General features: G+C 34.2%; 2 protein-coding genes across 2 annotated transcripts in view; one reads left to right on the top strand and one right to left on the bottom strand.

Moving 5' to 3' along the window:
* The window catches only part of LOC128237544 (midasin-like), a 102,404-nt gene that overhangs the window by 34,898 nt on the left and 40,471 nt on the right, over positions 1-27,035 (top strand). Inside the window, exons 39-52 of the mRNA XM_052953135.1 lie at positions 3,145-3,304; positions 3,666-3,779; positions 4,162-4,333; positions 4,646-4,762; positions 4,879-4,963; positions 6,973-7,131; positions 7,773-7,886; positions 8,227-8,420; positions 8,884-9,113; positions 11,559-11,673; positions 13,493-13,575; positions 21,442-21,572; positions 24,908-25,035; positions 25,730-26,037. Coding sequence (XP_052809095.1) covers positions 3,145-3,304; positions 3,666-3,779; positions 4,162-4,333; positions 4,646-4,762; positions 4,879-4,963; positions 6,973-7,131; positions 7,773-7,886; positions 8,227-8,420; positions 8,884-9,113; positions 11,559-11,673; positions 13,493-13,575; positions 21,442-21,572; positions 24,908-25,035; positions 25,730-26,037 — 2,110 coding nt within the window. The remainder of the gene's footprint in view (positions 1-3,144; positions 3,305-3,665; positions 3,780-4,161; positions 4,334-4,645; positions 4,763-4,878; positions 4,964-6,972; positions 7,132-7,772; positions 7,887-8,226; positions 8,421-8,883; positions 9,114-11,558; positions 11,674-13,492; positions 13,576-21,441; positions 21,573-24,907; positions 25,036-25,729; positions 26,038-27,035) is intronic.
* LOC128237546 (uncharacterized) lies at positions 527-19,056 on the bottom strand. The gene is made up of 3 exons (XM_052953136.1): positions 18,943-19,056; positions 8,981-9,104; positions 527-2,016 (listed from the first exon to the last, which is right to left on the bottom strand). The coding sequence occupies exon 3, from the start codon at positions 2,005-2,007 to the stop codon at positions 727-729; it is 1,281 nt and encodes a 426-aa protein (XP_052809096.1). The 5' UTR covers positions 2,008-2,016; positions 8,981-9,104; positions 18,943-19,056; the 3' UTR covers positions 527-726.

Here is a 27,035-nt window from a genome sequence, read left to right as displayed (position 1 = left end):
ACAAAGAATACTTATATCAAATCTTGGTTTAAATTTTAACTGATTGAGATTTTACTTAAGTAAGTAATTTTGTGATATTTGGGCTCATCTTTAGCTTCTTAGTTTTTCAACTTAAGGCAAGGTGATTTCATAGCTTTGATGCTGTTGTTGTCATGTTGTCATTTGTGTGCAAAAGCTAAATTACCTATGGCAACAAAACCAACTATTCAAGATATTCAATTGAAACTCGGTACACATGTTGCCAGAGACAGTACACACATTTAAAGCCAAGCCATTAACTCTGGTTTTAATAATTTTTGAGTAATGTCCCTTTTTTTTTTACTGATAAACAACAGACAAGTGTTGTTGTTTGCTTAACGGCGCTCTTGTTTTATTTAAGCATACAATTTTTATCATCATATACCAACATGCAGCTGCATTCTGATATCATGATTAAACACATAGAATTAGTTCCATCAGCTTATTGATTCCATTTTCCAATTTGAATATGCTATAAATAAGGACACATCACAATAATTATAGAAAATTAAAATCCAGTAAAATACATGACATATCCCTTACAGAGTAAAAATACCCCCGCGATTTTTATCCATCCCCCAGTCTCCCGGCGGAAGATGAATATCCCACAGAATTTCAAACAAAAAAAAAGAAAAAGAAAAAATATCTTCAGAAATACAACATCTATTTTTATAAACACATATTATTGTGGCCTTGCATGAAGATGGTTCATTGTTTGCGTTGTTTTCCTGGACTGGTAGGGGAACAGTCCCACTCTTCAATGACGATTGGTGTCTGTATGGTGCTGTATACATCATTGCTGATCACAAGAGAGGTTTCGTCAATATCTTCACTGTCTTTGACCTTATGCAGCAAACTTTCACCTTCAAGGTCATCCATTGAACTAAGGTCATTAGGTGTATTTGCTGTGGAGAAGTGTGTGTTTAGTATCCCCGAGTTCATTGGTCCCCAGTCATTGCAAACAATCGGATGATTGGTTGGATCATGGTACAGTTGCATCATGGGATACACATTTGAATATATTCTGCTCATGAGGCCATCTTTGTTGGACATGTCATGTAGAATAAGGAATGTAAAGATTGGTGTGGTAGCAGGGTGGCACCAGGACAGGATTGTCAGGCCTTTGTAAATCTGGACGGAGGATGAAAAGTTGTGGTCTATTATTGTAAGTAGAAACAATGGGTACCAAAACAAGATAAATGTCACAACCATAAGTGTTAGAATCTTAATTCTCCTTAGGTAAAGATGAGTGTAGAGGTTGTTGCTATGGCAACTCTTTTGAACCAGTTTCGGGTCTAGTTCCTCGTTTTCATTGCTTGTAAATACGTCTCGCAGCAATGATCGGTGAATAAGAGCCCATTTCAGACTCCTAGCTTTGAAACGGATTCTGCAGTACATGGATAGGAAGTGAAGCAGAGTCAGAAATATTGCCATGGATACCAGAATTATCCATAAAACATGGAGAACAAGGTTGCTAGGTGTTCCATAGGAAAATATGCAACTCCCCACCCCAGGGATATACTCCGGTTCCTTAGGTAGGAACGCTACTCCCATGTGAATAAGTATACATGTAAACCAGAGAATCACGATACCGAACACAACGCAGAAGGTGTTCTTGTCCCTGTTAGTTGAAGGTCGTTGCATTTCGCATTCTTCATTGACCACTATGGCGAGGAGATTATAAGCAGCAAGTGTCACAAACAAAACATAGGATGCTCCGATAGTGTTACATGATGGTACATTCACATTGTTGAGTAAGTAAAATCCGAAGAGTAGACCATAAAGGCCCCTTATTAAATCCAGAAAGCACTGATGGCAAATGAAGGCTATGGACGATTTTCGAAACTTTTTGAAACACAAAATGATGACTATGACGAGAAGGTTACCCAGGCAACCAAAGGCAGTGACCACCAGCATAAAGTAGATTACAGCATTTTTGGAATAAAGAGGCTGGTTTTCATTGTTCGTTATGTTTTCCCAGCTCATCATGCAAAGGTTCTGAAAATAGAGTAATTTGTTACTTAATTGACTTTAAGCAGTCACACAGTCGGTCAGGTTCGATGCAGCGAAAGATATGAGCAAACTGTAAAAATACTTAAACAGCAACAAAATTGAAACCTGTAAGACTTAAAAGGTCATCATTAAGTAGATTTCAATAAATTTCAAGCTTCTGAAAGGCATTCCTATTGAAAGTCATTTTCTGTAAAATTTATGCTTCTTTAAACACTTACTCCTTCATGTATTGGACAAACATTGAATTATTTTGAAATAAAGGTCAAACCATGGTTTACGATTACATCTTAATTCCACCCAGGAAATAGACGTAATCTGCATTAAGTATTGTACTTGGATTGAATTATTTATGTGTAGGCAGCAATTATGTCTAACTGCACTTGTAATAATAAACATACTGTCTGACAGTTATTAGGCAAATCAAATTATTGAGAAAACAGTTTTGGTTTTATTTTTGTTGTTTGCATAACTAGGCATATGATAGCAGAAACATTGAGGAAGTTGCTTATACTGTCTGACAGTTATTCGGGAAACCAAATAATAAGTTACATGTATTGCAAAAACAGTTTTGGTTTTATTGTTGTTTTGTGCATATTTAGGTATATGATAGCAGACATATTGAGGAAGTTGCTGCTAATGTCAAGGCCATTGTGGATAAAATATTTAGCAAAAATTTGTTGCTTAGCAACAAGGATAGTACACTTTCAGTATCTCAATTTATATATTCTCTGTATATGTAGATAGATAAAAGCAGTAACATAAATGAAGTTGCTGTTGATGTCAGGCCATTATAGATGAATTCTGCTGCAAAAACTTGTTGCCTAGCAACAAGGATATTACACATTCAATATATATATTTATATATGTTTGTCTTTATTTGTCAACAGTTGAAAGCAGACACATTGAGGAGGTTGCTGCTGTTGTCAAGGCCATTGAAGATGAATTCTGCTGCAAAATGTTCTTGCTTAGCAATAGCATATTACACATTTAATCACAAGATTATTATCTTTTGTAAACAGTTGAAAGCAGACACATTGAGAAGGTTGCTACTGATGTCAAAGTTTTTTTCGGATTAATTATATATCTACATTGATATTTTCTCTGTATTTGTAGGCAGACGAAAGCAGACACATTGAGGAAGTTGCTGCTGATGTCAAGGTCATTGTTGACGAAATCTGCAGCAGGTGCTTGTTGCTTAGCAACCATGAAAGCATTGCAACAGTAACCAAGCTACAGGAACTATGGAAACAGTTCACAAGCTGCACCTTATCAGGTTTGTAATTCATATAAGAGTCTTTGAAACGTTTCATTTCGTTAAATTTCCTTATAGTAAATAAAGAGAAATACATGAATATCTTTTATTAGCTTTTTAATTTTTTAAGAAAAAATGTGAAGTATTTTGATAATATTGGTATTGTCAACATGATGCTGTTGTTCTTCAAAAACTTCTACCTTTGCTATAACTATAAATGAAGCTGATTGTTTGCATATTGAAAGTACATTTTAAATGTGCAGCTACTCATTTGGTTAAGTAGTAAACTTAAGAAACTTGTAAGCAAGTAAAGAAATCAAAACTTCATGTGCACCCATTTTATTTGCCCCACACACGCCTGAACTGTTCTTCTTCTCAACAGGAATTGGTGTATCAAGTTCTGAGGAGGTGGACCAGCGAAGAGCACAGATAACAAAACTACAGGCTGTAAACAAAGTCTGCAGGAAAGCTGCTCGCTCACAGCTGCAGTTACATGGTAAGCCATCTGGACAGATGGGGCTGGGGTTTAAGGGGCAGTCTTACTTGTAAGTGATGTTTATTAAATACAGAGTCACTTGATGGATTTCTGTTAACAGATATACATGTTTAAAAATGCATTACATTGTAGCAATGTATGTATTTAATGTATGTGTGTTTTGTATGTTTGACAATGAGCTGTTCTGCTCTGTTGTGTGTAGCTTCTAACATGCATAATATTGTAATAATGTATGTATATATAATGTATGTATTTGTGTATTTTGTATTTTTGACAATATGCTGTTCTGTTCTGTTCTGTTTATCTTCTGACATTTCTTAATTTTTCATAGGAATTTAAATATGATGAACATGGAATATCTGTAATATATGGATGATTTCAGACTTGACAGAAAAAGTGTCAACATGCAGACAGAGACTGACTAAACTGCAAGAGAAACTCTCATTGGCTGTTGCTGGGAAAGGAGGCGGGGCTTTTGAGTGGATTGACAGCCTCCTGGTGAAGTCGCTCATTCAGGGTGATTGGCTGCTTGTAGACAATGTTAATTTCTGCAGGTAAGTGGAATTGTTTCCAAACTAATTGAAAGCAGAGCTATGTGTCAGGCTTTTTGTAAGGCCAATAACTCTAGCTTTAGATTATTGTCAAGTTATGCTCTGTGTTTGACTGCTATAAACCTCGTGCGTTTGGATTTGCTGTGCAGCGCTATTTTTTTAAATACTCATCCATGATTGAGAGAGATTTATGTTTCAATCTGTGAAGAATATTCCAGACTGGTTAAGCACTATTTTTACACCCCCGATGGCTCAAGTGCTCATGACATGCAGTATAAAAATATGCATTATTATTCCTTAATCCAACTGTTTCAGTGCCTCAGTGTTGGACAGACTAAATGCCCTCTTGGAGCCTCACGGGGTTCTCAGTATCAACGAGAGAGGGGTCATAGATGGGGAAATCCCAACTATAAAACCACACCCAGATTTCAGGTAGGCTGTCTTGACATAATATCTATTCTCAATTCAGCTAGAATATTGTGTGAAATGCATTTTTATTATATATAGAAAAAACACAATTATTGGTAATAGCTTTATTGCTCTTGTAGGTTGTTCTTGTGTATGGATGCGAGGCATGGGGAGATATCTAGAGCCATGAGGAACAGAGGCATTGAGATTTACATCCCCGGCGAGGTGCGTACTTACACAAACACTATAGAAAACTATGTTAATGAGATTTTATTATCTCTTTCTGTTATGAAAGAAAGACATATGAGGTAACATTAGAGCAAAATTATTGTTGTGTTAATTCTTAAACCCTTCAGCTTTAACTAAAAAAATGAAATTAAGACATTGCAATGAAACTTGGTACTAACATGAGTGTTACCAATGAAAATAAGCAAGGCAGCATAATATGTGTTGCAATGCCTTTATATATAACATCAGTTCAACAGTTCCGGATTGATCCTGAAATCAAGATTGAGGGCTTTTAACTTTAAGCTATTGAACAGTTGTAATGTTGTATTTTTTTGCTCGTACAATATATTTATTTTTTTATAAGTACCGTATTATATCATGTATAGGACGCTAGCATAGATAGGAGGCAGGCAAAAAATAGTTGAAAAAACGGGTAAAACCCCTAAATATATAAGATAGGACGCAGCGGAAAAATGTCAAAATCGGAGCCGAAAAGTTGAGGTTGGTAAAGTAACATATATATATATATAACATATATTGAAGTAAAAAACAAACAAAAAATTGTATAGAAGGCATATTTCGATAACTGTCTTGTGTATTTCGATAATTATCGTCATATTTTGGTAATTTAGCATACACAACAATGATATAAGTATTGACATTTTAAGAACATTCACGCATATTATAAGACTTTTACAAATGCCGTAATATATAGTCCCGACACGCCTTCTGACTGACAGTCAACCGTTGCAATAGTCCCAACATGCCTTCTGAATGACAGTCAACCGTTGCAACTGTTGCAATCGGAAAACTGTGTATTGTCAAAACTGATGATTTTTTTGATAAGGCTTGTTGCTGCGCGGATTAAAGCATGTTGGCATAATTAATGCGTGTCGGTAATTAGCCTTGCCAGTGGAAGGCACGTTGGGTAAAGTGCGAACAAACAACCATGCTTACCATCGCAATAGTTTGTTCTATTGATGTTTTTCTAATGACAGACAGCGGGTGTTTTTCACACCTTCGCACATTTGAAAAGATTTGATAGTGACAATAATGCTACTTTGCGTTATGCACATTCCTTTATTAACAACTCTTAATTGATATTTACCTCCTTTTCCAATTTTCCATTGCCCTTATAACTCAATCCAGTTGAAGTGCTGACTCACATCGAGTTTTTGTGAGTAGCGTCCCTTTTGTAAACAAGTAAACACTCATGTTTGTTTTCAATTTATTTCTCAATAAATCATTTTAAAGTAAACATTCAATACATTTTTTTGCGTGTGTTAACTTGCGTGATTTTACCTATGTCAGTTGTTCTTTTCGGTGACGAAGTACAGATACTTACTATTACCGCGTTCTTCCCCGGTCCGATATTTTCGACCTGAAATGGACTTGGAAAAAAACCCGAGATGAAATTCTTATAGCATAGAAAAGACGCAGGCAATTTTTAAGACGAGAATTGAGGGTAAAAAAAATGCGTCCTATGCATGATATAATACAGTACCTTGAAATTAATATAAATGGCTTTGGAAACAATTTCACAGATCCCACAGTAAAGTCCCTTTACCCTGCTTTGGGCTTGATTCACTCATACTCAAAAAGACCCCAGCAATTGTTGAAGATTGGCAGCAAACACTTGTTAGAACTCCTTGTTATAACTCTGCATAAATTTTTTTGCCAATTTATGTCTATTGACCAACTAAAAAATGGCTGAGGCTTAGCCTTGAGATGGTTTGATTTTAGGTAGTTCTTGCTCTGCTGTAAAAAACAACATTTATTAGGGTTACATTATAGTCATCTGAATCTGAGCATTTCAGCTTGAGGTTGTTTTTTTTAACTTTCTAAAAGAAATGATCAAAATGGATAAGAGCAAAAAAAAATTTTCATGCTGCTATGTTTATTGTCATTTAATACTCTTGCACTACATGTATATATAGATTAAACTTCACCCCTCAAAATATGTAAACATTCAGGTACTGATTTTTTTTAAATTTGTCTTTCTGTAGGAGGACAGTGTGCCCTATGAAACCCATGATCTAAAGTTGATAGCCAGTGGGCTCGGTCTCAAGTCCATGGTGGTTTTTGATTGGCTGTTGGAACTTCATAACCTCCTTAGGGAAGAGTTACCAAGGGGAGATAAGCCAGGAGTACAGAGTCTTCTGCAGGTATTGTGTAACATTTGTCATAATAGACGTTATATTGTCAACTCCCTGTTATCAATTTAAGCTGTTCATATTTAGTCTTGGAATATTGTCATATGAATAGCTACATTGAAATTTTGACAATGCCAGAATAATATATTTGACAGGTCAACATATTTGCAAGTTAATCTGTCAACTTTGTATTCCTTCCCTTTTTTATTTTAAGAGAAAATCAATTTTATCATTGCCTGGATCATTTTGAAATTCTCTTAGAATTATACCAAAATTTGTCAGTTACATTAAATTATGTAAACATTCGAAACCAGTTGGCTTGATTTTCCTGGATGGCTTGAAATTGTTTTAAAGGACTGATTTTTTTGTCTTTGGAAGCATTCCAGCTTGCCTCGGTATTCACCAGGCTTAATGTATTTTGGCTGGTCCCTGGGATATTAAGCCAACAGGTTTTAACTGTATTTGAACATTCATAAAATGGTATGGTTTAATCTATTGGTGGTTTAATGAACATGTATAACATTCAGGAGGCTGACCATGTTACCATGGTAACAATCTTAAAGGTCAGTGAGGTCATAGTGTTACAGTGTGAATTAGACAGCGACATACACAGCATTATATTTGAAATTTTATTGGTATAATGTAACCTTCAGGTTGCAGCCCAGGTTGTACAGCACTCTAACCATGGTAACAACCTTGAGAAGTCGGTGAAGGCAGCATGTCACAGTGTGTATGTACAAAGGCAGCGCCATACACAGGCCAGGAAGGTATGAGTGATTATGGACAGAATTTGTTATCTAAAAGATTTATTTAAATTGTCTTTTGAGATTGATCAAAAGTATGTATAAAGCTGATGTCAATTGAGGATGAAAAAGCTCATCTAGCTAATCACAGATTCTGTTAAAAATTGTGTTTTGAATGAAATTTATTTTATGCCGTATTTTGTTTTGTTATTAGGCACCAAATGTTTATTTCATTGAAATTATTGAAGTTTTCTCCAGTATTTAAAAGAGATAACTGTTTCGTCTTTGACAAATTTTCTAGACATCATTAGCAATGCAGATCACAACTAATTCTGATTGAGATTTACAATTCATTCTTTTACAGCTGTCTCTTGAACTGGTTGGCAAACATTTAGAATCATGGCCAGGAAATGAGCGTCTGGCCAGCCCCCATCCTGAACTAGGCCTGTTTCCACGGCAACTTCCTGATGTTGCCATGGTAACCAGTGACCCAGATTTTGCCATGGTGATGAGGAATATGGCATTATTTATGCATGAGATGGAAACAAATCATATAAGGTAAGAATCATATGATCTGGTACAATAATTGTCTTAATAAATATTTGGTATAAAATCAAAATGGAAATACCATGCATCAAAAGTTGTTTTTACATGGCGTATAGCTTATAAAGTTTGGCAAAAAGATGAAGAGAGACTGTATTGGGGCATATGGCATGTATCTAGTAAGTTTTTTTTTTTTTAATTGATGGAATCTAACTACTACATAAATGACTATAAAATTGATTTTGTTTAATCAATTGTATAGCAAATTATTGTAAGATTTATCATTTTTGCTATAATATTAAGTATTTTGTTGTTGATCAAACTTAGTGTTCTACATAGAAATGAATACAACTATGTTGAATATGGAATAAATTACCGTAGTGTTTGTGAAGTTAGTGCATGATACTTTTAGAAAAAGTTATCATGAAAATAAAACGCATCCTATCTCATTGAAAACTGTTTTGCTTTTTTTTTACAGAGACCTTGATGGGAAACTAAAGCATGTGCTAGAATTGGCACTCAGTCTGACGCCTGAGAGCAGTTTTCCATTGATGATAGACTGGTTACAGACTTACTGTAATAACAAGCAGGCAGACCTGTCAGGTGTATGTAAATATGTAGTGCCCAGTCTACAGGAAGTGACCTCACATCTGGCAGCTGTCAAAGTCAGTGATAATATGGCCGCAGTATTTCGACAGTCTGAAATAGGTAAGGATGCATTGTACATTATGAAAATAGTGCAAAAGACTTCAATTAAACATTGAATGAATGTGAATAAGTAGTTATTTTAATTAAAATGTATACATCAGAAATTCTGCTATTTATTGACTGTGTTGGCAGAGATATAATTTGCTCCTTAAGGGTGATTTCTAGTCTACATCTGATATTACCCATCAATAAAATAATGGTGGACATCCCTATCAGAAGTAAATAATAATCTTCTGGTATTGCCTCCAAAACCTAAAAGATGAAAGTCAAAAAGACTGTGACATCGATTATAGTTTTTAAAAAGAAGTTATTTTAACTTACTAAATATTAACTCCATTTTTTCTCCATTATGGCTCTTTTGGACCAAAATTCATTCCTTTGGAAAATTCGTGTTGTTTTCGACATGAACTTATTTTTATAGTTCAATTCATTCTAATTGCAACTATGGGAGAATTTTATGTCCGACTTTGGACTAAAAACTGGTGATGCCACTAGTCTGGAGTTTGTAATGATTAAAATTTAGCTCTGGGACCAAATTATATTGCATTCAAATAACTTTATTTGAAAACCAGAAAATTCTTTTCTCACAAACTTCAGATTTAACTTAAAAGAACCTTCTGCTAAAATAACCATCAAAACATCAGACTTTGTATAGTAATTCAATTTTGCTTAGTGAACTGGGGTTGTGCTATTAAAAAACCATATACTTGTCTACAGCATTTCAATGAATAAATGGCTAAGGCCTAAAACAAAATGTTTGGTTTGGGGCTACCTACGAAATAGGTGCCAACCTTACTGTTTCTATAGTCAGTTTGTAGAAAAAAGAAATAAAAAAAATATATATATATCTTTATTTCTTTGTGTGTGTTTTAATATGTAATTTAAAACCTTTAAAGCTTTATAATGAAGATAACTTAAACACCATTCTCAAATAATGACAATTATGTTCTTATATAAAGTCACCTTAAAAAAAAAGAACTTACCTGCCCACCCTGTTTTTGAAAAGGATGTAACCCTAACCAAATCATTTTTATTTATTTTTTTATTTTTTTTGGGGGGGGGGGGCACTAAACCATGGATATAATTCATAGCCTAACCTTATATTCATACTGTCCATGAAATGGAAATGGATTGTTCCTTTTAAAGAGCCGCAGCAGCAAATTGATTTAAGCCAATATGTACCGATCCAGCGCTCTCTTTTAAACCAGATACTTACGTAAAAAATTTTAGTTGAAGAATGTTATTTATTCCTATTATTCTGTAACATGACCTTAAGAAACATACATCAGCAATAATAATGGTTGCCATGGTAACCAAATATGTTTCACTTAATAATTCAATTGTAAAGTTAGGTTGTTGTGTTGATGCTAGAATTGTGTATATTTGAGTAATATATATATATATATATATATATATATATATATATATATTGTATATTTGAAAACAAATGAACTAATAAATTGTTGAACTTTACTAAATTTCCAATTGTTTCTCAAACATATAACCTTCTAGTTTTAGCCTTAAGTTTGCTAAAAAAAGAAATTTTCTCTTCAGTATTTTTAATCAGGTTTTCAACGAAAACCGGATTATTAGAATGAGGTTGTCGTTGGGCGGGCGGGCGGGCGGGCGGGCGGGCGTCAAACATTGGTTTCTGTTCAATAACTTTAGTTAGCATTGATAGATATTGATGAAACTTGGTGTGTAGGTAGCTTATGGGAAGAGCTAGCTTGGGATTGCTTTTGAGGGGGGTGGGGCTAAGGTCAAGGTCACTGTTACTATCTCATTTTCTACCAAAAAGTGGGCCCTTAATCCTGTAACTGGTCACATATGAGGTTTGTCTTTAATAAAACTTATATTATCCTTGGCCATAGCTGAAAAAACATTGCTAGATAATCATTATACTTGGTATACATGTTGCCAGAAACAATACACACATTTAAAGGACATGTGTAGGAAGACCTATAACTCTAGCTTTAATGATTGTGGAGTTATGCTCCTTGTTGGACTGGAAAAAACAAGCAGAGGGGCATTGGCCATTGCCCTGCAGTGCTCTAAATGTTCATGTCATAATCACATCTGCCTCTGATATAAACTTTGCTTGTATGAAACTAAAAGGCAGAATTGAGCCTGTTTTCAAGTCCATGGCCTTTATTCACTCAAATTCTTAGTTTGAGACTAAAAATCAGAATAGCAAAATTTTGCTATAAAAATACTTATACAGGAGCAAAGATGATAAAAATTGCTGTACCTGTAACAAATAGTATGTTCTACAATCAGGCACACTTTTGTCGTTCAAATTAGTTGCAATTTAGTTTTTTTTTAAACATTTAAGAATTCAGTTTTCTGAGCCTGAGTCTGAAACTCAGACACAAGACGTGAGTGACTATGGCACCAGCTCTTTGAATCTGTATCCTGAAACTGATATATTGTCTCTCCACCATACAGCCTGTACAGCCATGGATCTACAGTGGAATGTCCAGTACTTTGACCGGCAGACCAGAACAGTTGACAGTGGTGATTTAGATGATATGATTACTCAACTGACCACTCTTTTTAACAGGTAAATTTCCTACATATATGTCACATATTGAATATTGTTTTGTTTTGCAAGTTTACATGGGCTGGAAATAGTTCACCATTTTTATTTTATAGCACAAAATTCTATTGGGGATATTCTATTTGCAACTTAAGTTAATCTTATGGCCATTCATCATTGACTTCATTCACTGTATTGGTCAGTTATTAATAACCAGTAATCAGATTAGCTACATCATTATAAGATCCAGATAGGACCAATATTGAATGTAAGCCCATGAAAGCAGTGGTTTCACTGCCTGTTGCCACTGGTACTCAATAATGCTTTGCATTTCATCATGCACCGATGGGCAATTGACAGGCAAAATCTCGTTTTCCCTGCTAGCAATTTTTTTGCTGAGATATAGCTTTGGAAATTAAGAAAACTTTCATTGCACAGATTTGCATAAAACTTGGTTGCTGGGTGAGTCAGTATAATAGCTGGCTGTAGAATGCAGCTTTGTATCGAGCAAGTCTCACCAACCCCACAAATTTTTGTCAAATTAATTGTTATTACTTTAAAAATCATTCAAATTGGAGATTGTCAGTGAATTTTTCCCAGATACTTGTGTGGTGATAACCGAATGAGTGTGTTATTGATGTTGTTTGCATTGCAAGAACAATTGAAAGCACTTGAATTCATTGAAAACAAACAAACAATGAAAAACATCAAATTTCTTGGGTAAAATCAATGTTTTTTCTTGTAATAACACCAACACATATTCTTGATTTAATATGTCATGCATCAAACAATGGTGTACATGTATTGTATTGTGTTTTGTTTCTTAAGTGCATGTGCATTATATTGGCCAAGAAATGCATTAGTAATCATTAATGATTGATGATATTCACAGGGATACACTGCAACTCTGCTGAAGAGGCTGTGGAATTGAGACTTATACAAACTTACTGGCTGTGTAATTCTCACCATTGCATTATTTTCATCATATCTTAATGTTTCTTAAGGCTTGAGTGGCTGCATTTCACATTTATGGTTTTCGGTATGTTATTGAACTGTTTTAATGCCCCCCATACTCACATACAGGGAGGCATATAGTTATTGCAATGTCTGTCAGTCTGCGTGTACCTTTATCGAGCTTTGTGTCCGTCTGTCAGTCATGTGTCTGTTTGTCAGTTGATACCTGTGCACCTGTCAGTCGATGTCTGTTTGTCTGTCAGTTGATGTGTCAGTCTGTCAGTGAAAGTGTGGTTATCTTTAAGTTAATGCATTTGTCTGTCAGTCACTGTGTCCAGTTGTCAGTCAATGTCAGTCTATCAGTGAATGTGGGTGTCTATCAGTGTATGTCTCCATCTGACAGTCAATATATCCGTCTGTCAGTGAATATATCTGTCTATCAGTAAATGTGTCTGTCTGTCAGTGAATGTGTCTGTCTGTCACTCAATGTGTCTGTCTGTCATGTCTGTCACTCAATGTGTCTGTCTGTCAATCAATGTGTCCATCTGTCAGTCAAAGTGACCTTGTTACTATCATATCTCAGCAAATTGTACATAAATTAATATTAATGCTGGCGGGGTATAAGCCTGCCTCTTCAGTTCTTATTTATGTGCAAACTTAAAAGTATACTCTAATTGCTGACAGGGAAGCAAGCGGTGAGTGATGTGTTCATTTGAACGACAGGTGAAAGACATTTGTGTTTTATTTGACCCTCACCTTTGCTTGATTGGCCAATGGGGCAGTGTAAAAGCAACAATCATTTAATGCTTCAAAACCTTGAAATGCTGAGTTCATTTGTAAACAATAGTAGAAAGATCTACATTTATATCAATGTATTTGCTTATTTCAGACTGCATGTCCAACAGAGGGTCCAGGTTGAGCTGTATCTGCTGAGACGGCAACTTGAATCACTGCAGGCCGCCCTGGACAGGGGTAAGTGGGCGTGGTGCTTAATTGATAGTCGATTTCTATTTCCAATTTCTAAACAAATACAGTATTAAGCCTACGAAGCTGTATTAAGTATCCTAATATTTAAATCAGCTAAATTAGAATGTAATTTAACTTAATCTAAAAAATGAAAAAAGAATTCTGAAGGTAACTTCCTTTTTAAATTTCAAATGTCTTTAAAATGAGAATGTTACACAATTTATACCAAAACAACACTAAGTCTTATAGTGTGCTCAGCTTGCTCCTGTTATTATGAACGGACATAATATTGTTAGAGAAATTGGGGCCAAAATATTTCGTGACATATCTATACGACCTTTAAGTTAGGTCATTTATGTTAGCAATATTGTTAAACCAGATTTTAAAACACTCAATTTAAAGGGAACAATCAGTTGCATATGACTCTGAAAGGACAATTTGTATTATTAGTTGCAAGGACTGAATAATTTAACTCCAAAAGAATTCTAGTCGCATTTGTTGGAAGTGAAATATAATTACACATGTTGAAGATATAATTATTATATTAATTTTTGCAAAAATTTAATCACTTTGTCTTTAATATTGCGTTTTGGAAAAGTTGAATAATTTATTAATGATTTCTTCTTTCAAATCTTTGAAATTCTCACCAAATTTGATAGCAGTTTCTAGAATGTAGAAAGCAAAACCTCTATGACCAAATGCTGCAAGATTTAACCACATTTTCTTCGTCGCTTGTTTGATTCCCAATAAATCGTGAGGACACTTAAAGTGGTGTTTCATTTGTCTCGGCCAGGCACTCTTGGCAAAGAATGATTTTCTTTGTTCACTTGTTTTAATTATCTTGTTGGCTAGACAGCGGATGTTTTATCTTGATCTACTCAGCTAACCTATTATCGTGTGGCAGTGTCTTTTTCATTTCCGGAATTTATATGTTTATTGACTGAACAAATCGGGTGAAAATCTGCCAGCCTGCACCCACTTGTTATGTCTTTTGATGTGAAAAGAAAACATCCTATTGTCTATATGCAAACCGTAGTTAGTATATTTTTATGTAGCGTGGCAGACATTGATTTATGCCGATCATGTTTTCCAGCATTTGTGCAGTCCAAATTATATTTCGCGATATCATACCTTCAAGCGCCCTTACCAGCTTAAGCAATTGTTTTCAAATCCTTACAAAACTTGGTCACAATGTTTGTTAGCATAATAGCTTGACTGAGTTCAATCAACAGCCAGATTGCATTTTCGAGACCTGGTCACAATATTTATGGGCTTGATATTATGACCAAGTTTAATTAACATTGCAATATTTGCTCTGGTATTATGGCCCTTTCATTGTCAAAACTTGACCATAGACCTCACTCTTAATCAGGCATTCCTAATTCAGTCTTTACCAAATGAGCGGGATATTGTAATAGGCATGTAATTATGCACAATCGGGACTCCTTGGCCATTTTCCATCAAAAACAGCTTCAGATGTATATGGACAGTTTACTAAGTCAGAATTCTTTAGATTAAACAACACTGCATGTAGATAGTGTAATAATTTTAATTTACTAGTTAAACATAATGACTACACTCTTAGAAGTATTAATTATTTATGAAATAAAAAACATCACTGGGAATTAATTTGAACTTAGTAATACAAATTTCAGGTTAAAAAACTACAATTGATAGATATTATTGTTAATGATTTTACTCACTACTTCTACTGATATACCAGCTTACAGCTGGGTTCTTTTTTCGATGGAATGGCCAAGGAGTTCCTATTAAATATCCGGACTGCTTTGGATGAACAGTCTGGATGCATTTCTGATTCTAGAGATCTTCCCTCCCCCACACACACAAAAAAGACAAATATTTGTAAAACTCAATTTGTCTGCTCTCTAACTTGATCTGGTCTTATCAAATCCTTACCAAATGTGGTCACAATGTATAAACCATTGTACCAACCCTTTATCTTGATCTACTCAACAAACCCATTTACATTGTGGCTGTGTCTATGGCAGATCCAGATTTCATTTATTAATTATTGACTGAACAAATGATGGAGGGAAAATCTGCCAGCCTGCAAAATTATTCCCTCTTTCGATAAGGGGATAATGTAACGATCAGACAAACAAAATAAAACATCCAATTGTCAATACGCTAGAAGCAGATTTATTTCATACTTAACAGTACTCCGGTGTGTAATTTTTTTGCTTGATTATTCGAAGAATAACAAGAGCCATACACCCTGGTGTCGGCATCACACCTTGGTTAAGGTTTTGCATGTTAGCACATTTAAGCAAATATCTCAGAATGAACATAACACATGTGTTGCAAACCATCCAACCTACTTAATGAATTTAGTGACATAACTCTGTCTTGAATATAATGCAAATTATTGGCCCTTTTTATTGAACTAAATCTTAGCACACTTAAGTTATTATCTTAGCAACTACATGATGTACTGCAATGATACTTTGGACAATGGTACTCAACCACTCAACCTACTTAAATGTCCAAGTAAGATAACTGTTTTTTTTTGCATAAAATGCAAATTATAGCCCTTTATTATTCAAATTAGAAATTCTGGTTAAGGTTTTGCATATTTAAGTCAATATCTCAGCAATTACATCATGTATTGCATTGGCACTTTAAACAAGGGCTCACAATCACCAAACCTTCTTAATTAATCAAGTTGGATAACTCTAGTCAAGTATTTGATACAAATTAAAGATTTCTGTCATTTGGTTTCCTTGTCTCATTCTTTGTTATAAAGGAAGTATGGAGCTGGTAGTTCATGTCTTTTAGAATGCCAGGCTGAAAATGATTCTAATTTCACTTCTGTCATGGTAATCATTTACCAGACAAAATTGCTGGTTTACATTCGACAATTCCATTAAATTTAACTTTATCAATCAATCACCCAAAATGCTCAAGTCTGTATTTGAAACATCATCTGTCTTGGATGGTTTCTTAAGAATGGCAATACAATAGGAATAAAATGGCAAAGAAACTAAAATTATGTGTAGAAATCATAAGATATCTCATTTGAGCAGATAGAATTAATAACAAATTTAATTCCCAGTATGATTCATAATCTGTGAAAAAGAACACACTTTCATCAATTTTTGTAACCAGATGCCATGTTTAGTTAGCGTCTGATATGATCGGGAAGTTTATATTCCTGACTAAACATTGAACCATCCGCCAGCGAAGCCCACTGATATTAAATATCAATACTATCATTTCTCGGACCGAGTTCTGGACTGCTATCTGGTTGTTTTTCCGTTGGGAAATAGAATGTTCTTATTAGGAAATGTTTTATGTCAAGATTAGCTAGGAAATGAATGCAAAAATTAATTAACTTGAACAAGAAGTTTGCCTGCAATTATTTGTAAAAAAAACCCACATCAGTAATATCTCATCTTTGGCACCCCAGCTGTTCATAACCTGTATGATATCATATATGCTATCAATATGCTGCGGTGCCCAAGATGATATACCATGATTGTATTGTAATATATTCTTTTAATATATATAAAATTTATAGTATTAAATTGATGATTTATTTTTTTTATACCCATTGAGAGAAATATGTGATTCCTATTTGCTTATCAAATCACTGCATTTTGTGAATTATTTGGCTAATTGTTCACAAATGTTTAAGTTAACAAAGTTGTTAATGTCGTTGTTGCTAAATTCCAAGAGGTTAGTGCTTTAAATTGGAAGTTTAATGGATACATTTGTGATCTGCTGTATTCCTTACAACATTTGAGACAACTGTTTCAGACATACTTCTTTTTATGTAAATGATTGTGTGAGCACATGATATATTTCATGTTTAAAATTTAATAACGATGTTGTTAATCACGTTGAAAACTTCAACAAAGTTAATTTGGCCAATTGTTTACAAGCTGCAGAGAAAATTTGTTTTTTAACTAAAGAGATGACTTTGAAATGGTTTATCAATCTTCAGAAGAGTATATCGTATATACAGATGATGTGATCATGTTGTCATATTGACTTGTTTTATGTTGTCTTGCGAGTTATAACATGACATGTGTTTGTGAAGTGACCAAGTCAACATATTTATTGCAACATGTCATGTTATAACTTAATTTATTGTCATGAAGCATGAGTTAATTAATGTTTAATGTGGGCTTGCTAGTAAAAACACAACACATCACAATAACTATGTTGATGTTTCTAGTTAATTAGTGAACAAGTCAACATAATTATTGCGACATGTTATAATTAGCAAGTCAACATAAAACAAGATAACTTGTCTACATGATCACCTCACCTGTATATTCCATAATTATACTCTTCCGTATCATTCCACTCAACTTCTAACCTTTCATATTAAAAATTCTAAATAAAGCTTGTTTTTAAAAACATTTGCAATTACCATATAAATAAAACTATATTTTGAAAGAAATTTACCTGCAAATGTTTTAATTCCTCCGCAGTGGTAACAACTCTTAAAAATTACAATTTTAGTGGGAGCTCACGTTTTCTTACAATGTTACTATCTCCCTGTCTACTAAGACAAAATGTATATCGTTTTATAATTAAGCTCATTATTAAAAAAGAATTTCAGTATAAGTAATATGATAGAAGACTGAAGAAGACTGAATCCATATATTATTGCCTGCTTATATTTTGAAGTCCCTTAATTTTAACTTGGTAATGATACTTAGGTGGCATCATTTGGTCTCAAAATGTCACTCCCTGCCCATTCAGACAAAATATGTATCATTGTATTATTGTTGCTCATTATAAAGAAATTGTCATGTTATATTGTTGTAGACTCATCAATAATGTTTATCACCTGCTGAAATTTTAAATCATGAAGCCACTTGTTTACTTGTTTTGTTTCTATTACATATAAGTGGCATAACACATTTTTTCTGAAATGTCACTGATCTCTCACCATCAAGACAAGAGTTATTATTATGTATTTTTTGTAATAATAAAGCTCATTATTCAATATTCAAACAATTTCCACTGATATCTCAATATTTTTGTTGAAATTCACCTGGTAATATTTTAATTCTAAAGTCTATTGTTAACTTGGTAAATATACTTTGATGGCATCACATATTTTTACTTTAAATGTCACCCCAAGCCCTAAAAGTATGACTTAATATATAATTTGTTGTTACTATTATCAATGAAGTACATTTTTTTTAAAAATCCAATAATTAAATTTTATGTTTAAATCCTCATCTATAGTAACAACTTATAAATGTTAGAATATTTAAGAGCCATCTCATGGTTTCCCTAATATGTAATTACCCGCCAATCAAGACAAAATATGTAAAATTTGTTTTATCTATGAAGTTATATAAAAAAAATCCAATATGATCTCATTCATCAATTTACCTGCAGATGTTAAAAATCCTCAGCAGTTGTAACAAATTGTTACAGTTTTGAGCGCCATCTCATGGTTTTCCTAACATGTCACTCTCTATCCATTAAGACAAAATATGTATCATCGTATCATCGAAGCCCATTATTCTCCGTTCTGATGGGCGTCTGGTATCTTTACACTACATCAATAGAGTTTTTGTCTTGTTTAAAGTCTGCAAATGATTGTCCTGTTACATATGTAAATAGCCCTCTAGGACTTGATGAAAAAGTTATTGAAGATTTCTCAGGGCTCTGAATTCTCTGATAGCATTGGAAAAGAAGGGTTTTCCGATTGGTTCATGCCAAAATTGGCTCAACGACTTGTATGATTTTATTGTCGCGGTGAGTTTTGATTATCTTGAAGTATATGTGTAGTAACGAGGGGGGACTAATTAATTTGGACACTGAAGTGAATGACAAAATGACTGAAATGATTGGAAATTTATTTTCCGGGGAAAATTGGGAGGATGTTAATATTGCGGTATCTTGCATACACTGGCCCTTAAAGCAGCATTGCTGGTGATTTTGAGTTTGTGTCAAAAGGGGACCTTTATTTTTTTTTTTTTTCTTCTTTTTAATTGTCAAAATAATATTACTTTGAACTTATGATGATTGTGTAGAAATACATTTCTGTGTTTGGAATTTTTGTTGTTGAACCAACTTTATACTTTAAATGTAAATGTTTCAGCATTTGTAAAGAATCCATTCATAATGATTAAAGGCACAAACTCTATTTTGAAATGTGTATATGTTTACATTAATAAAGTAACAATATAAATAACTGGTTGGCTGTATAACGTGTCTTCAGGACTTTTCTTTATTTCTTTTCTGGCTTAACCAAACATGGGCTGATTGTTCAGATCTTTTGATGAAGTTAACAACGTTGTTAACTGTGCATTGTTGTTAACATTTAAATGTAAATTATTTACCATCATGCAATGGATCCCATCTTATTTGTAAACTGATTGGTTGGATACCTGCTGTCACAATATTTTTGTTATTTTATTTTTTATTTTCTCTTCTTTTGAATACATTTATGTAGTTTTTCAAAACATTCAGTTATATTTGATATTCCTTTACATCAAAAATACAGCTTCTGGGCCTTTAATACACAAACATTAAACATCAAAATTACAGGTTATGGGCCTTTAAGATAAAAACATTTACATGATACAAATGATCTTTGTCCAATCTGAAAACTACATGCAATTACATGAATAAGAATGATGAATCATAATGACCATAGCTAACAATTTTCTGAGCATCCGTCCATTAATGCCCAATTGTCTTACATGGAGCTATACATGATAATGGTTTCTCCGAATAATTTGTTCCTTAAGAATTTAGCCCAAAGGCTGCATGAACATTACTATAATGATGCCAGCTTCCTTCCTTCAGGCTGGAGACAACAATCTTTCAAGCTTCCAATCTATCTATCTGATAGCAGTCTGATGTGATTGAAGTATTCTGTCGTTCAATAGCATTCAGAACTTGTTTTTTGTATGTTTTTATAAATTAAGTTGTATTTAGGCCAAATTGAAAGTCTAAACCTGATAAAAGGTTTTAAAGCTGCGCTCTAATACACCCAAATAAGATGTACCACAATTAATGCAATTGTTTTAATTTACCGAAAAGCAATAAATATTGAAACAATGGTATGAAGGATTTCTATTTAATTTGAAAGAAAGGTGCAGAAAACATGGAATTTCTACCTTATGAGACGATAGTTGATCACTGATAGTCTTTTAAGACCCACCAGTCATTATATATTTGTGTGTTTTAAGCTATTAAATACACAGTTACAATAGTGTTATCGGTAATTATTATTTTCCATAAATGCATTATTTAGTAAGTAGTTAAAGGTTGATCACTCAAAAATTATGTTTGTTATACATCTGCATGTATCGATTTTAAATATGAGTGTCACTTTAAGGCACTATTTTTTTATAACGGCAAAAAAAATCACAAAAACAAACAGACCTTATGGCGTGATTAGGAAAAGTCAAGACTAGACTCAGATTCAGCATTTTGATTAAATTCCTTAGGATCATCTTTATTCCATTTGTTTGAAAAAAAATGTGAATAATTCTACAATTTCCAAAAGTAATAAAATTCCGCATATTTCATCATTAAAACTCAACTAGAAAAATAGAAACAATGAAATGATGATTTGCAGATTTGCCACTTGAGTCTGACCTCTGACTTGAGTCTGTTCCTAAATATGGCCCCCTGGCCCCAATATCACAAAAATACTTAGGACAAACCTCAAACTCAATGGTAACTACATTTACCACATAACATCCAAAGTTATTAAAAATCATGTATGTTTTTACACTTTTAAAGATGGAGATTGAGATTTGACTTCAGTGTTTGTGATATAAGGGCTTGGATGATTTATGGCAGCCATATGATATGATGTGATTTGTTCTAATATCCGTGTAACTTTAACTCATGGTATTTGTTCATTTCCAGATAAGAGTCGGGGACAGCAGACAACACACGAGGCTATTCCACATCTGGTGTCCCTGTTCCCTCTTGTTGCCATGGCGATCACCAACGCTGTTCCTGACATGAACCTCGAGGCCTATCCTGAAGTTGTTAAGGTATGCCAGGGGATTGAAGAGAATGGCATGGTTTGTTTTGAGTGCATTGTGTTGTTTGAAGAGAAATGGTGATGAGTTGTCAAAGCCTTGGTGTTGATGCCATCCACTTCAGTGTTAAAAACTTCAAACTTGGCCATAATATTCAAAATATTTAAATGAAACTTGGTACACTTTAAGTTGGAGACAATATGCACATGTAACAGGGGTGGAGAATCTGAGATTGCATTTGAACATTTATGTACCAGTTGTTTAGAGTTTAAAAAAAAGAAATATAATTGAAAAAAATGTCATTTATAATTAACTTTGTTTTATGGCGTTTTATGACAATCATAATAATGCCATAATGATGACATAAGGAATAAATCCTGGAAATCTGAAATAATGTTTTTAAAATATTTGGAACAAACTGGAGGCATTATAATTGGTCCATTACTCCTTAAACATTATCCGAATGTAACAGGGTAACATGAGGTCAGAAACTAGGTAACTTGGTCATATCTTTGAAAAAGCATTTCTGGAACCAAATATTGGTATTGGTTGGTCAGACTTTAATCAAACTGTGGTCAGAATGTTCCCCATGATGTAATCTTGCTATATTTTAAAATTGGGTCATTAGGTCAAGTCTTAAAGAAATCTTGTGAACAAAGCAAAAGGCAATAAATCTGCTCCATTGTTGATGAAACTTTGCAGAATATTTGCCTTGAAATCTTGGATTAGTTTGAAACTAGATCACATGAGGTCAAAAACTAGGTCACTAGGTCAAATCTTAGGAAAAACCTTATAAGGACTAGAGGAGCTATAATTTTGCAATATTTCTGGTCCAATCTTGATAAAACAAGAAAGTTGCATTGATGTAGTTTTTTATAAGTTTGAAACTGGGTGAAATAGGGTCAATAACTAGGTTACTCGGTCAATTTGAAATTTAACTGCTACACGATATAAAATATTCTTTTATTTCAAACAATTGCAAACAAACTTAAATCTCATACCTAAAGTTCATAAGAATCCATCCATCTGCAGCTGTTTTTCATGTTTTGGTTGGAACACTTTCTTTCCATTCCATCTACTTTGCCTAATCCGTCAGGGGATATCAATTTAACGTATTTGCTTGTTCAATCAAAGTTCCAATTGATTGGTGGAAACATGCTCATTGGCAACTAGGGACTTCAAGCAAAGTTGATGGTCAAAAGCATTTATAGAACTGAATTCGTTTACTGGAAGGACTTTCTCTGATTCATTAACATGTCCAAAGACACTGTAAGACAGTAATTCTGACTTGATGCGGTGATATTTGCACACCACGCAATTTCCCCATTTTCCTCACCTATTGAACTAACAAGAAACAAGTTTATATGGTCTAACGATCAAATACGACAATAATCCTTGATTTGTCCAATTTGCGGGCTGATTTAGTGATCAAGAACATTGTAATTTGGGGGAAATTAGGGCAAGAAATACTTAGACCGACTTAAAGGGGTATTGTGTGCTTCAGAAAGCTCATTTGTTTACATTTAGGAATACAAATAAATAATGGGTCGAATTAGGCCTTTTGAAAGCTTCTCAGAACCTAATAATCTAATAGTAAAAATTGGTGAGTAAAATTATAACTTTAGTTTAAGTTTAAACTTATTTATTTTACAACGATTGTGATACAAGTTATTACAACTTTTTATTAATCACTCTAGTTGGCACTATTTAACGGGAGAGTGTGGTCTTAATAGAGTTGTGGGGGAAACCAGAGTACCTGGAGAAAAACAAACCTGTCTGGCTTGCATGATTACAATTAATCAAACACACATGCGCCAAGGCTGGGAATCGAACCCGGGTCGCCTTGGTTAGAAGTGAGTCCCCTAGCCACTGCGCTAACTAGACAATTATAACTTTGATTTGAGTTACTTTCATCAACCCACAATAGTTTTCAAAACATAATGATAAGCTTTCTACTGTAGACAGCTTTTGTTTCAATGTTGTCAATTTTTAGATTATGTTTATATCTAAAGATAATACATAAAACCCTCACAGAGCCCTTGTATGCCGTGCTGTAATGGATATGGTCCCCAAATGTAGACCCATAGTACCCGGGTTCGAATCCTGCTGTCAGCATATTTTAATTTTTTTATTTGACCTTTTTTTTCATTATATTGATTAACCTTAGATCATGTTTTAAACTTATCACTTTGATATGTTTTTTTCAAATTTTTCAGAAAACTTTAGCAATTGAATACATAAAAACTTATGGGCCTTTTAGAATATACCATTGTTTATTAGGGATCAATATTGGGTCCCTCAGATCACAGACTTTTGTAATAAAACCTTAGTAATTACAAAGAAATTGGATCTCATAGATTTTTACATTTGTACTTAATACTATCGGATGCTTTTATATTGAACTTAAATACCACTGTTAATGTTACAATAAGAAGTCTGAAATTCATTCCCATTCCCCTCTTGGAAAAGTATATATTTTTTCCCTGCGCAGATAACAAGAATCCCCATACTAAATAAGTTTATGTTCATACTTTAAACGTGTAACCATGAGAATAAATTATGCATACATGTGGCAAGTACCATAACTTGAGCTGTTTGTTAACTTGTCCCCTTGGTCAACTGAGAGAAACTGACAATAATACAATTAACCCTTTGCATGCTGGGTAAATTGTCGTCTGCTCAAAAATGTTGTCTGGTTTATTATAAATTTCTTTCAATTTTCTTAAAACTTTGGGCATATATTGACTGAGTGGCAAACAGCTTGGAACCTGACCAGGCGCCGAGTTACTCGGCGTCTGGTCTGGTCCAAGCTGTTTGCAAAGCATTTAAAATCGCCATCAGCAGCCTAAGGGTTAAACTACAATGAAAACTACAACGACAAGCCTAGCAGGCGAACATTAATAAAAGGCAAGGATCCAAACATCATTGAACTAGTTACATAAACGTATAAACACCAAATAAACAAATACGAACACCACAAACAAACCACACATGCATCAAAATAGCTTTACCAATAAATGATTGGATTACCACCGAAACACATGAGTCTTCTGAAGGCTTAAATTAGTTTTTATGGCCATAACCTTACACTTGTCCCAATGTTAACCAATATTTACAAAAAATCAATTAATGCAATGGCATTAGTTTACAATTATCTTGTTCAATAAAAAAAACCTACACTGAAAAAATACTTTATAACCTGTTTTTTTTTGCATTAAACTTTTTCAACCAGCTCTGCCATACCAAATCCAGAATTTGAGAAAAGCCAAGAAAGCATTTTACCAGTGCAGGGCTTGGGAGCTTGCGCTTATGTCAAACATTGTCCTGATAATGAAAAATCATTTCAGGTGCTAGAGGCTTTCCAGTGCTGGATTCGTTTGTACCACATGGCTGCCGAGATGGTCACTGCCAGGGGAGAATACTCCATGCTCAGTCTCTTTTGGAAATGGGCCAAGAAGGCTCTACAGGACACTGGGTAAATTCTTGTTGTCTGAATAGATATGTCAGTTTATCTGTATTAGCCCCTTGTTCGTACAAAATGGATGCAGAGATGGTTACTGCCAGGGGAGACCACTCTATGTTTAGACTCTTCTTGAAGTGGGCCAAGAAGGCTCCACAGGATTTTGGGTAAATCCATGTTCCGAGTGTTGTCTGAATAGTTGTGTAGGTTTATCTATATAAGCCCTTGTTTGTACCACATTTCTGTGATGATTACTGCCAGGGGAGACCACTCCATGCTCAGTCTCTTCTGGAAAATGGCCAAGAAGGCTTTACATGCAAGTGGGTAAATTCTTGTTGTCTTTATAGTTGTGTAGGTTTATCTGTATTAATTTGTAACCAATGGCTGCGGAGATGGATACTGCCAGGGGAGACTACTCCATGCTCAGTCTCTTTTGGAAATGCGCCTGGCTCTGCGTAACTACTGTGAATAGAGATATGTTCCTTTCTAAACACATTGTGTAAATGTTAACCAGTAAGCTTATAGAGTCTTATAAAGAACAGCAAACATTAAGGTTATGTCAAAGAGGATATAATCGACTCAGGAAAAGAGCTGTGTACCTAGAGGAAACCTCTTTGTCTGGAATTGTTACCACTGGACAGACTTATAATTGCCCTTCTTCCATACAGTGATGCTTATGCGTATCATCACCTACTTGCCTTCTTTTCAGATGCTTTAAGGGGAAGCAAATCTCCACCATTGTCAGTAGCCTACAGGCAGTTCTTAGCAAAGATGATAAGAAGTGGAAGGTGTTTGTGAAGTTCCGAAGGTCATGGGGTCATCCAAGGCCATTCGAAAGCAATGTCAAGGCCAGCCTCTACAGGGAAACCATGGAGTTGTTCAGATGCCTGGAACTGGGACCCAGACTTAACGACTTGTTGAATGAAGCTAGGGTGAAGGTCATGGTGAAACATAGACTGGCTCTGGTGGACGCTGCTTCAAAATTACTGGAATTTGAGGATACAGAGAACATTGAAGGTATGAAATCAAAATCATTACTCAAATAATGTGTAATGATTTTTATCAACATTGTGATTTTCATCCATTTTCTATACATTTATCTAAATATATATGTTTAATAGGGTTATAATTATTTGTGTTTTGATCCAGGAGGTAGTATTAGACTCTAGTGGCTGGAGGTCATTCGAGATGAATACGACATTCTGGATTAAAACACAGTACTTATAATCCTTATATTGATATACATTATTGGTTATATCCACATTGAAGACACCCGTTGACATGATAGATTACATTTTAATGGCACACTATCTTGTTTTCTGACGGCATTTTAACTTTGTGCAATAATAGCTTATTATGATGTGTTGTGAGCGGAGCTGTATAGCATAGGAGTGAAGAATAGAATCTTTGTAGTCTTCAGTTTATTTCTCATGTGGTTTAATTAAGCATATAAAATAAAACAATATAATTATGTGGTAAAAATATTTGTTTCTGGCCCTCTAGTTTGATAAAAAAAATGTGGAAAATTCTTGAATATAGAATTGTCATTTTAGCCAGCTACAGGCCTTTTCAGCCATTTAATTTCCATAACTGTCATTGAATTATCTCGATGAAACCAAGACATTTTTTTTCCCACTTTTGATCCGCTTCTGAAGGACAAAAAGCCATTCTCCCAGAATATATTTCTCAATATCTTTCATGCAACAAAACATCTCAAATTCAACATCTTAATAATTATGTATTCCCACTGCAGTACCAAATGTTTTTGAGAATTACTCCATACATCTGCCCATATGAATTGTTACTTTATATTTCGCGCATATCTCTGGTAAAATGTTCAGAGCACCCAAGAGTACTTTAAACAGCTATACAGCTGATAAGACACGGTGTATCTGTCTTGGTAATTTCCCTTAATGTAACTTTATAATATCCAGCTGTCCGGTATATGTTAAAATGATTTATGGTCATTGGGTGATTGGTTAGGCCTAAAAACAATAATTGTTTGCTTAGGGTAA

This window comes from Mya arenaria, chromosome 6 (assembly GCF_026914265.1).
Source record: "Mya arenaria isolate MELC-2E11 chromosome 6, ASM2691426v1".
Lineage (NCBI taxonomy): Eukaryota > Metazoa > Mollusca > Bivalvia > Myida > Myidae > Mya > Mya arenaria.
This window is presented reverse-complemented; position numbering and strand designations above follow the sequence as displayed.

Bases quoted from the DNA above. Each gene is read 5' to 3' on its own strand.
- LOC128237546 (XM_052953136.1), bottom strand. From the start codon at position 2,007: ATGATGAGCTGGGAAAACATAACGAACAATGAAAACCAGCCTCTTTAT.